Source organism: Astatotilapia calliptera, chromosome 18 (assembly GCF_964374335.1).
Source record: "Astatotilapia calliptera chromosome 18, fAstCal68.1, whole genome shotgun sequence".
NCBI lineage: Eukaryota > Metazoa > Chordata > Actinopteri > Cichliformes > Cichlidae > Astatotilapia > Astatotilapia calliptera.
Window position 1 is genome coordinate 6,018,985 of NC_137439.1, and position 11,850 is coordinate 6,030,834.

General features: G+C 40.8%; 1 protein-coding gene across 1 annotated transcript; it reads right to left on the reverse strand.

The window, feature by feature from the left end:
• Positions 1 to 46: 46 nt before the first annotated feature.
• Positions 47 to 10,959, reverse strand: gtpbp4 (GTP binding protein 4). The gene is made up of 17 exons (XM_080292951.1): positions 10,807 to 10,959; positions 9,754 to 9,924; positions 9,554 to 9,657; positions 8,193 to 8,329; positions 7,037 to 7,137; positions 6,639 to 6,731; positions 5,550 to 5,741; positions 4,796 to 4,861; positions 4,611 to 4,700; positions 4,416 to 4,526; positions 4,223 to 4,300; positions 3,941 to 3,992; positions 3,753 to 3,853; positions 2,823 to 3,020; positions 1,952 to 2,017; positions 1,246 to 1,389; positions 47 to 569 (listed from the first exon to the last, which is right to left on the reverse strand). The coding sequence occupies exons 1-17, from the start codon at positions 10,852 to 10,854 to the stop codon at positions 417 to 419; spliced, it is 1,905 nt and encodes a 634-aa protein (XP_080149077.1). The 5' UTR covers positions 10,855 to 10,959; the 3' UTR covers positions 47 to 416.
• Positions 10,960 to 11,850: the final 891 nt, after the last annotated feature.

The window sequence follows — 11,850 nt, forward strand, 5'->3', positions numbered from 1 at the left end:
TTTAAGATAAAATCACTCCATAGAGAAAAATATGACACCTGAGATATTTTAGCTCCGATGTGTTTATTTGGCTCCCGTGTTAATATTTCTCAAGAAGAGACTCTAAAGGAAGCATCATCATCACTTTATCCAAAGTAGAGCCACATGCGAGCTGTAAGGCAAAAGGTTTCACTTTACTGATACTGAATACAAATCAGCTTCACACATGAACTACTGCAGTAACACAGTAAGACATTAACCACTACAAAGTCTCTGCCATTCAATACAGTTATGTTTTCGTTACAGCTGAGATTCACTTCCATGAGCAAATGCTTGAGCTGAAAATTGGTATTAATATAATCACTAATCATGTAAATGGTTCCCCGGCAATGGTGCCAGCAGAGTGTCCAGGTGTCAACAGTCCAGGAAAAGCAGTTTTATCTGCGATCTGTGGTGCCCGACTTCCTCTTCCCAGCCAGGAGGTGTTTGGGTTTGAGGTCAAACACGTGTCTGTCTGCCTCTCCCTTCTTGCCCTGGCGGTTCATGTCTTTCTGGGATTTCTTCATCATCTTCTTCGTCTTCTTCGCCATCTGATGAACAAACGGACAAAGCCAGCGGTCAGTTTACAGAACGAGGGATTCACTTCATGTCATCTATTACATTTTGAACCCCAGACTAGCTACTGCATGTAATCCACTCCTTCCTGTGATTCAACCGTCACTAATGAAAGCAAAAAGAAACCTTCAAAAAAAATTAAAATCACACTTGATGCTTTTTAAGAGCTAAAAAATAAGAAATAAGAACAATGAAATTGTATTTTTAACCTTTTAAATAAGCTGAAACTACTAGTAACGTATAAAACTGCTGATAAATGCAGTAATTCCTGCACACAACAGTATGCAGTTTAAGTGAATCCTTGTTGGTCAGACAAAAAAAGGAATTCAAAGGTAATCAGGTATTTAGGGTTTCTGCTGGTTTACTGACAGCGCTGCAGTCAGCTCAGCCTAAACTGACCCTCTGAGATTAAACATCAGCGAGTAACATTTAGGATCAAATCTTTCTTTGCAGAAGGTAACTGGATTAAAGGTAAGCTGGCAAAGACTTCAGTTATTTCAGTATTGGCCACTTTGTGATTAATTGTGTGAAACAACTAATGTTTACAGATCTCTGATGTGTCCACCTTTTCATAAAACCTAAAGGACTAATAAGCGAGTCGATCACAGAGCAGATTTTAGTTAAAAGCTGAGCAATTCCACAGCCTCGTACCTTTGCATCTCGTAAACCAGACTGGTCTCGGGGTGGACGGGAGGCGCTCTGGCTGCGGGTTCGGGACGTCGGAGGGGCCGAAGCTTCACGCTTACGCTTCTTAGCGACGCTGCGGGAGCGTCTGGCCTGCTGCGCGTAGTGACTCTGAAAGTACACGACAGGAAACACTTAAGACACAAACATCTCCAAAGATTCACTCATCAAGAACCAGTATGAAGAACAAGAACATGAGACCACATCAACACCATCAACACCGAAGAAACACGTAACCATGGAAACATGAATGAGTTTACAAACTCTTCAATAATGTAAATAAAACAAATAAATCTCAAAACAACCAAACTAATTAAAGAAAATATAAATAAAAAGACACATATTTACCAAAATAAAATGAGTTCAAAGAAGATCATACTGAAACAAACGTTTCACTGTAACTATTCAAAAACCCTTATATTAAAACTCCAACAGTCCACGCACCAAACCCAGCAAGATTTTATCCTTTATTATTAGCAATAAACAAAATAATATAAAAACCTAGCCTCATTCCACGCCCCAGTTTGACAACTTTTTACTATTAAACCACATAGTAAAAGGTTGCCTCTTTTTTATTTGTTACCGTGGGCACCATTGTAATTATAACTTAATATCATTATCATTAATTCAGTTACATACATCCTGTAGGCGCCGATTTCAAATCAGAACTTACATCGTCCTTGTCGTCCATGTCCAGACCGAGGTTACCCATCTCCTTCTCGAGCCGCTTCCTTTCAACCTGAACATATCAGAACAAACACAAACATGAGCTCAGACATCCGTGTGAAACGTGGGCTCAAAAGACAAAAGACAGTCAAAGAACTAAAGGAGTCACCAGCTTGAAGCTTGACGGAGTAACTCTGAGTAAAAAGCTCCACTAGGTGGAGCCTTCAAAATTTGTCCTGAAAGCGGTTCATTTTCCTTTTTCTTTCTTAAACCTGGCTAAATCACCATGGTAACTGATGATGAGCACATAACCTGGTTTCCATGAATGCCACGTTTTTCCACTGATTCTTTTTTCCACTGATGTTTTGAGTGCAGTGTCGATTACTGAGGGAATATGCTTCATACGTGCCCGTTTTAAGACATACCAGCTATAAGGACCCAGCAGCTCAACCTGTGTGCACGCTGTCCCTACATATGTTCAGCCAACGATGTGACGTCTTTATATTTGATTCTAATCTGCTGATTCTCACCTGCTGTCAAGTCTCTTATTCTGCTGGAAGTGCAGCAAATTTTCCATGTTCGAAAAACAGGAATAGCGACCAGCAGAGGTGAGGTGATGAGTAGGAACGCATTCATAATTCTTTCACCTATTTGTCAGCACTTGATACAGTTTAAGCTCTCAGATGTTTGTTGACATCAAAGAAATTAAACACCAACAGGTATTAAAGAATAGGGGGGAAATCTGCTATGTCGGCATATATTTTTATTATGTTTGGAACAATCAATATAAAGTATTTGAAGGCAGCTGTACTTAAATTTGACCCACATCTCAACTCCAGCAAGGTGACGGTGAGTAGCTTAAACTGAGCCCTGCTCACCTTGGTGGCGGTCCTGGGCATGCGAGGTCCATGCACATCCTTTTCTTTCGACTCCAGGACCTTGAGTTGCTTCTTTTCGCGGATCTGTTTGGCAAGAATGCGGATCTCTTGCATCTCCTCGTCCTCGCTCTCTTCGTCAGAATCGTACTCCCCGGCTCGCTCCTTCAGCTCCTCCTCCTTCTCCAGCTCCTCCAGTTTCTGTGAGGGTCGAGAGAAAAACAAACACACATTTAGAGGACAGAGTTTAAAGGGCAGAAACACATTTGACAAATGCCTTATCCCTCTTTTTCTTCATTAAGCCTTTCTGAGAGCATCCTGGAGATAAATGCATTACATTCATGCTGAAGGCCTCAGTGGTTCAGTTGTTATCATTAAAAGCTCAGAATAGGTTATATTTCTTTAGTTGTTCACATTATCTTCTACATTTTGGAATATCAGTGTGGTCGTAAACAACAGCACGAATAGCTCAGGAGTAAATATAGAGGTATGCATTAGTTATAGAGATTAGTGTCCTCTGCTCGTGTAGCAGAAAACAAAAGCACAGAGGAACAGTAGATGACAGGAAAATGCACTTTCGCTACACAGAAATGAACCCAGTCACTATTAATCATAAAGGATCTTGTGGTTTTCATTGTTTAACAGTTTGTGCCCTTTGTTTCTTGGCATGGCGGAAGGACCAGTTAAGGGAAGTAGGTTTCCCCAGATTAATCTGGAGGCTGTTACGTTTTTAATGTGAACTTCTCCTTTGTGGAAGAACACAAACACAGATGTAAACAGCAGGTAACCACAGCCGTTCATTTTATACGACGCTCTAGCCTGCTCAGAGGAAGCGTTCACAGTTGGTGTCCTTGTTTGCACACAGATGTCTGCAGAATCTCAGCAATGTGAACCTTTGCAGGCCTTCGTGCACATGCAAAAGCAGACGCTCACCTTCATGATGCCGGGATCAATGAAATCTGCGATGTTGTGGCCCTCCCACACTTCAGGAATCTTATCACGCTTCTCATCCTCGTTCATTAGATCCCAGTATTCTTAAAAAAAAAAAAAAGAACGGCAGTGAATAGATGGTCTGAAATGTCACAGCAGCAGCTCCGTTATTAAAGGGAAGCAGTTCTTACTCTGAAGGTCCAGAATGTAGTCATCACCCAGCTCCAACTCCAGATCTCTCTCCTGTAAGAAGAACAGTAAACATTTTACAAACAGCCGCACAGAGAGAATTAAACTCAGCAGAGGAAGAAAAACTCATTATTACTCATTTTTTTGCTATTTAGAGTCAAAGAAAGATTATTGTCTCCGGGTTCGGTAAAATAAGCTAAATATACAATGAAATTAAAGTAAAGAGCTTAAGTAAATGCTTGCCGTCTCTTTTGCTATAAGCCTGAAGTTCCCACCACACCTACCAGTTTGCGTTTGGGTGCGTCCACCTCCATCGCTTTCCTGCGCATCATGGCTCCCTCTGGGATGAACGGAGGCCTCTCCTGAAAACATGAACAGGTTTAACCTTTAACAAATGTAAGAAAAAAAAAAGCAAAAGTCTCGCGTTAAACAGCTTTAAACTGTTTAAGAGTGCCATTCAAGAGCTGATTGACTGACCTTCTCATCCCTCTTGGCGGGCATGGCCAGGTGCAGCCGGTTGAGAACATCGTGGACCTTCTTGCCCTTCATCTTGGTGTTGACGCGATGAGCGAGGAGCTGGTCGCACGCCTGAAAGAAAGATGGCAGCCACGGTGAGATCAAATACTTGACACGCTCCGGGACCAGAGCGAGCCCGAGTCGGCTGTTTCTCACCTCGGTTTTAACCTGCATGACGCCCTCCTCTGTCAGGGTGCTGGTCTCGATGACGGGGATTCCCTCTGCAGACAGGTCTGCAAAGATTTTCTGACAACAAAGAGGACATTTAACGCGTTAAGCAAATTCTTAAACACATCCTACACATTCCTGTCTTTGAGATGTGCAACCTGTAAACCACCCACCTGGTTCTCCTCAGACAGCTCGCTGATCTTCTTCACGTCACATTTGTTTGCCACAATGATGAGAGGCTGCGGGGTACAAAAACAATCACCAACAGTGTGAGTGCTAAAAAAAAGTCAATTAAACCTGAAATCCCACCAGACCCCCTCAAGATCAGATGTTCTTTTTTCTACAGTAACTTTTGCATATTTGAGCCATGAGAAATTTTAACTTGATACTAGGAAATGTTTCAGAGCTAGATGTCCTCAAAGTAAATAAGGGTAGGTCAAATTTGGCGCTTTTAAAATATGTGGTATTTTTTTCCAGCATCAGTACAGGTTCAAAAACATGTTTAAACAACAAACATTTTTGTAAATCCACCCAAAGTGTCTCTTAGCAAAGTCTCACTTCACTCCCTTTACAACTTGGGGCAGTTTTCTTGTGGCATACGACGGCACAGGCTTCTACACACTTCACTAAACACAATCAGGAGACCGGTTGCAGTTTTTAAAACAGCTTAAATCTCTTTTTTTTTTCAGCCCTGAAAGTGTTTGTGAAGTCATCAACAATGATCATCTGAATTAAGAGACACAAATATTAGACCCATCCCTCCTTACTAACTCGTAAAATATTCATAGTATGACGGACATTTTTTGCGTGACTGCTTAGACTGAAGTTCTTGTAGATAACGAATCAGCTGATTTTGAGGGGGTCCAGTGGGTGAATTTTCAGGGACTGACTCATCTGCAGAGCAGTTATGATATGCTGCCGTCTGACCTTGTTGGCAAACAGGGGTCGGATGCTGTTGAAGAGCTCCAGCTGCTCCTGCAGGGTGTGGCCGCACTGCTCAGAAACATCCATGACGTAAAGAACCGCCGCCCTGAGGTGAGCCAGAGCCGTGATGGCTTGCATCTCGATGGTGTTCCTCTCCTCCAGAGGGTGGTCAAGGATCCCGGGGGTGTCCACCACCTACACACAAACACACAGTTAGCATCTGACTAACAACAGGAGGTGGTAGCTTACTAAAATGGTCTTAGGTCAGCCTGTCTCACAATCCACCTTTAGGAGAAAACAGCTCCCACTCCTCCTTTAGAGTGAGGGGAAAGCACCTATGCTAGATTTATCAGGATGCATTTCAAGATGTTTAGTTTGAGCTTAAGTGAACTCTGCTAGGGAAACTGCTTTTAAACCTGAGACAAAACGCTGTGGCCATTTTTGTTTTCCTCAAAATCCAAGCAAAAAAATAAGAAACTCCTGAAGTCCTGAATGTCTTTCCTGCAGGAGTCACATTTATTTTCACAAGATTTCCAAAACTATAACCTAAAACAGATAAAACTAAATGCTGATTTCTACCATGTTTATTTTTCCTGGGATTGTGTGGTCTCGTGAAGTTGTCCAGACTCTCAGCCAACTTTAAGCACATACATAGTATCATTTAGTACAGGCAAATCTCAGCAATAATGATCGTAAGGCTAATAAAAGAAAAACAGCTTTCATATAAATTAAACACAAACAGGAAGAATTTCAGCAGCTCTGCAGGTAAAGAGTTAAGATCACCAATCCCATGTTTAGTTAGACTATCAGTACAAAAGCTGCTTTATTCTGCCCCAGCGTTGCTTATGAGGGGCAGCCTATCAGATGACAGCTGGCTTAAAGGAAGGGAAATCAGGGTAAAGTGGCTTGTTTCAGTGAGTGGATGAACTCAACCATGCAAAGCCATTCAAAGTAAGTCCAAGAAAACAATGTGTACTGAAACAAGTACAAAGCTTTCCTTTTAAACCTCATTTTCACATGCTTTACGTCCACTGTCCTGGAGTTCATTTTTACCAATGAGATGATAACCACAGGCGAGCAGGATCATCTCACCTGCCAGCGGAGGTATCTGTAGTCCATGTGACCCACAAACAGAGACTTGGTGGTAAAAGCGTACGGCTGGACGTCAACATCAGCTCTGGTCACCTGACAAGGAAGAAACCAGTTACACTGTTAGCTACACTGAAAGCAGGCAGATGGAGGCGACTGTTAGTGATTGCAATCTCTGTTCAGTACAAACAGAAAAAGAAACATTAGATTATAATAATTTAGGATTAGGATTCAACTTGTCATTACACATGTAAATATACAGGGTAACGAAATACAGTCTGAGTCTAATCAGCAGTGCAAGCGCAGTAAGTGCGATAATTTAAGAGTTTAATCAAAATCTTGCTCGTAAAGTTGGCTCAGAGTGGAAATCAATAATCGTGATAAATGTGTCTGGGATTTACCTTGTTGATGAAACTGGACTTGCCCACGTTGGGGTAACCGCACAGAAGCAGGGTCCTCGTGTTTGGGTCGATGCTTGGCAAACGGGACAGATGCTGACGCACTGAAAGACGAGTAACGGTTATGTATGGAGACAGAAGAAACAGACTGAACTACTCAAACTAGGGCTGCTCAATTATGGCAAAAATGATAATCACGATTATTTTCACTGAAATTGAGATCTCGATTATTTGACGATATTTATTTAACAATAACAATGTATTGAATAATGACTTTAAAGACTGTCAAAAAATAATATAAAATAGTGCAAATACTGATAACAGTGCAAATGTTTGCAATATAAAAAATAAATGAAAAATGTAAACATCTATGTTTAGTGAACTTTGCAGTGTTGCTCTGTGGTGCAGCTACATTGTAGCAAAGTTTACACACTGTCTACTTGATCCACGTCTGACTCCGCGAACCCATAATGTTTCCACACCACTGAAGTTTTTTTTTACCTCTCTTTTCAACCAACGGCAGTCACTCTCCTCTCCAAATAACTTCTGCTTAGCTTTCCGAGCTTCCCTCGGGTCCTCTTAATCAGCGGTCCCCAACCCCCGGGCCTCGGACCGGTAGCGGTCCGTGAGTCGTTTGGTACCGGGCCGCGAGAGTTGAGGCTCAGATGTGAAATGTATAGTTTTCAGGATTTTTATCGGTTTTCAGCGTTATTTTGTTATCGTTTTTATCGTTTACTCGGTTTTCCTGGGTCTTTTCACGTGTGTTATGAATAAATTTTCTTTTTTTCGGTACCGGTACTAGTTTTATTTTGTTGTATTTATCCACGACACCTTAAAGGCCGGTCCATGAAAATATTGTCCGGCATAAACCGGTCCGTGGCGCAAAAAAGGTTGGGGACCGCTGCTCTTAATTGTTGTGACACGTGTTCGAAATGCAGAGAGGTGCGCTCGATTTGCCACACGGAGCAGCGCAAGAGTAAAGCACGAGGGAGGGGCTAATAATCGGCTCAGTCATTTTTAATGATCGTTGAAAGCCCAGATCGTAATCGTGATTAAAATTCGATTAATTGAGCAGCCCTAACTCAAACTTTTCAGCTAAAAGGAAAAGTACGATTTTGGACGGACTCAGCTTCTCAATCACAGCCTAAACTCTGCTCACCTTGCTCCAGGTACTCCAGGCTGGATTTCTGCCGTTTCAGGATGGTGCACATACGCCCGAGAGCAGCTCGCTTCAGCTGCTTACACCGATACAGAGAGTCTCCATACTTCATCAGGCGCACGTAGTCTTTGGCAACACTGAAAGAACAAAAGATGCCTCTTCACTACTTTGTTATAGGAGAGTAAGTCTAGACGAGCGTTGGGGTCGTTACTCAGAAAAGTAATGTAGTACAAGTCACTTTTTTTAGGTAATCAATTAAATTACTTGATTATCCTCTGGAGAAAGTGATTCATGACACTACTTTTTGCATTACTTTGAAACACTCACATAGTTTTGTTTAACAATATAAACCTTCCGAGGACACACAGGAGACGTGTGTGATCATTTTACAGTTTTAATTTTAACACTAAGCTGACAACAAAGTTGAAAACCAGCCCAAACAGAAGCACTTAACAGCGATCAACACATTCGACAGTAGAAATATGTACAGGTGGAAATGGAGGCATCAAAGACGTGAAGTCCTGCTGCTACACTGCAGGTCTGATTACGCTCAGCTTCAGGTTCTTCACGTTGTGTTTGCATGCTGTCTTGCAGATGCTTGCAAGGACCTGACATCCTGTTAGCAGCGGCAGACAGTTTCTTATGTTTGCACTCTACCATCATCCTCTTGTTCTTTGTGCAATAAAAAATAAATAATGGTCATAAGTCAGAGCTCTAGACCACACCATCATTTCAGGAAGAAAAATACTGGCAACTGCCAATGCTTACATGTGATTACAGTAACACACTGATGTAACTAGGGCTGCACAATTAATCTACTGTAAATGCAAGCACTGCCAATAGAACGCAAAGCAAATCAAGCGCTCCATAAATCAGTGCCTGTTCCTGCAGGAGCCACAGCTGTTCTGTAGCTTGAAGTTTCTGAAGGTGTAATATAAATGCATGAAGGCCAAGAAAAACAATGCAGTGGCTGCTAAACTGAATCATCTAATGAAACCCAGACATTTACAAAAACAGGCCTATTGAGCGCATCAGCATACCCACCAAGCTCACATAGATGCACTGAAACCAGACTCTCATTCTGAAGTTAAGAAATCAATAAATACACTGAGTAACAAAGGCTTTAAGAAAATGGACAAACGATATCTTATCACCTTGCACAAATATTTTTCCAAGGTTCCAAAATATGCACTGTATGCAAACACCACAGAAGATGTCAAAGCTTTAGATCCATCAGTGAAATCCATTAGTGAATAGAGTGAGAGGCTTTTGATTCAGATTTGTACATCAGGAGGAACAAAGATCTGAAAGCAGTGTTCACAGCACAACAATAACCAGCATTAGATTTTAGATAAACTTACTTGTCAATCAGATTCTTGGCAATGTTTAACTGTCCTAAGGCCAACTTGTAATGATCTTTGTCATACAAGACGTTCATTAGATCAGCATAGAAAGGGTGGATGTCCTGAGGAGATGGAAAACATCACGTAACATTAAGCATCATACGAGTTTGACCAGATATTTAAATGAAATGAGTCTGTTTCAAATTTTCTTTTCTTACGTCGAGCTTGGGGAAGTCGGCGAGGATCTGCGTGAGGCGGTCATGGTAGTTCTGCTGGGTGAACTTCACCTTTCGCATGTAAAAGTGTCGGATACGGTGAATCTGGTAATGTTTGTGTACCACCGTGGGCGTCTTCCTTTGGGTTTTGGATAAAGTGACATCGATGAAATCCTGCACAGATTTAAACAGGGTAAAGGTCAGCCATAGATCACCACAAACAAACAATTCATTATAACATCATCTGAAAAAGTGATTTTATTTTTGGCCTCTGTCTTTAATTATTTGGCTATTTGAGGTTTATCAATACACGAATAGTTACATTACGTACAAGAAAATTCCATTTCCCTGTAATTCAGTACATTAAACCTCATATAATCGGTTTTCCTAGAATCCAGCCAGACCTCCCTGAGAAACCAATCAGTTTAATGTTTACTCGGCTACCGGCCAAATCAGGCAGCTTATAACACAATTTTATGTGACGCTTAACACGAATTATAGTGTTTTTTAAAGTTCGGCATACAAGTTATATTAAAAAACTGTTTGAGGAAAGAAGGCAGAGTCTTTCATGACTGTCTTCTCATAGTAGGCCGCCACAACGTAGTGTTTAAAAGGACTGACACCACCGCAGCCACACATTGGGCCTGTTTTCATGAGGTGATGAAAGTATTTTATACCTGCCGAAGTGAGCAACAGTGTCTCTGCTCACAGGAAACAGAAACCTATGAAACAAACAGCCTTAAACTTATACAGAGGTAAGAAAACACATACGTAAACCTCCAGATTTGTGAATGCAGTTCTGAAAGCGAAAATCAGAGCTACCACCGGCTAACACAGACTTTTACTGGCTGTTTATTCACATATAACGACATGTCAGACTCAGTGTAGCAGTTTTCTGCCTGAAGTCTGCTTTTCTTAAACATGCTGGTCTCTCTTCAGCCCAGTACGGCACGTGTTTTCTTTTCCACCATCTTTTATCTCCTGCCATCTCCCACAGCGAGCCGCACCGAACCTCAGCCGCTTTAAAACGCGATGTTAACAAAAGGTAAAACTTACCTTGGCGGTGGGAACCACCATAATCTTCTTGAAATTATAAAGTGCCATTTTGTCGGGACACGTTGTAGTCCGCTGACGGCACAGGGAAAGAAAGCCCGGAGTTCCGCTACAGCCGGAAAAGACTCAGAAAACAGTTTGTGTGTGTGTTTTTTGGACACCGCCCCCTGGCGTCCGGACACAGACACAACAAAAATAGACACAACCACAAGAAATCCAAATCATCAAAAACAAAAATACTGGTTGTATTGAATCATTTAGATTTATTCAAGAGACACAAAAGCTTAACAGCTTTTTTCAATAACATTTTATCTTATCTATCTGTGTGAGTATGAGATACATAAAAACAACTTAAATGTACACATGCATATTTAAGTACTATTCATTTATATGTGAGTGTATTTATTTACATGCATATTATTACTTCACAATGTAGTTTTTAAAGTGATAATAAAGAAATTTATTCATTCATTTAGTGTTGCTGTTTACGTAAGCAGGGTTTTCTTTAGAATATTAAAAATGAAAGAATTTTTTTCAGATTTTCTAAATTATTATTAAACAAAAAATCATATATTGAGATTGATTTACACCCACTGATTCCACCGTATGTCCTACACAAAGGAAGCAGAGTTGAGTTTTTATTTATTTCCTGTCTGTAAAAACAGGTCTGAAAGTAACTTTGGGACTAGGTAGGTAGGTATTAATATGGGAATCTCATTAGGTTTGTTTGCTGTTTGCTCATTACGTCCGAAAAATTACAGTGACCTATTTTATCAACTGATCTAATTTTTTATGGCATTGATACATTTTATGTCAGTGATGCAGTTAATGACATATATGTGTGTGTGTGGGGGGGGGGGGGGGGGTTTCTTTTACTAAATTCCGTTTTATTTTGTTTTGCTTAGTCTGAAATATTTGTATTTTTTATTATTTGAATTCATAGTATTTTCTTTGTATTGTCATTTTTATTATTTCAGATTACCTTTTATCTGACTGAGATATTTGTTTTGTCATGGCAATCTACTTTTTAAAATATTTTTTGCTATG

Bases quoted from the DNA above. Each gene is read 5' to 3' on its own strand.
- gtpbp4 (XM_080292951.1), bottom strand. From the start codon at position 10,854: ATGGCACTTTATAATTTCAAGAAGATTATGGTGGTTCCCACCGCCAAG. The intron at 4,301-4,415 runs GTCAGTCAATCA...TCATGTTTTCAG, and splicing joins CCGCCAAGAGGGATGAGAAG to GAGAGGCCTCCGTTCATCCC. The intron at 1,390-1,951 runs GTAAGTTCTGAT...GTGTACTTTCAG, and splicing joins ACATGGACGACAAGGACGAT to AGTCACTACGCGCAGCAGGC.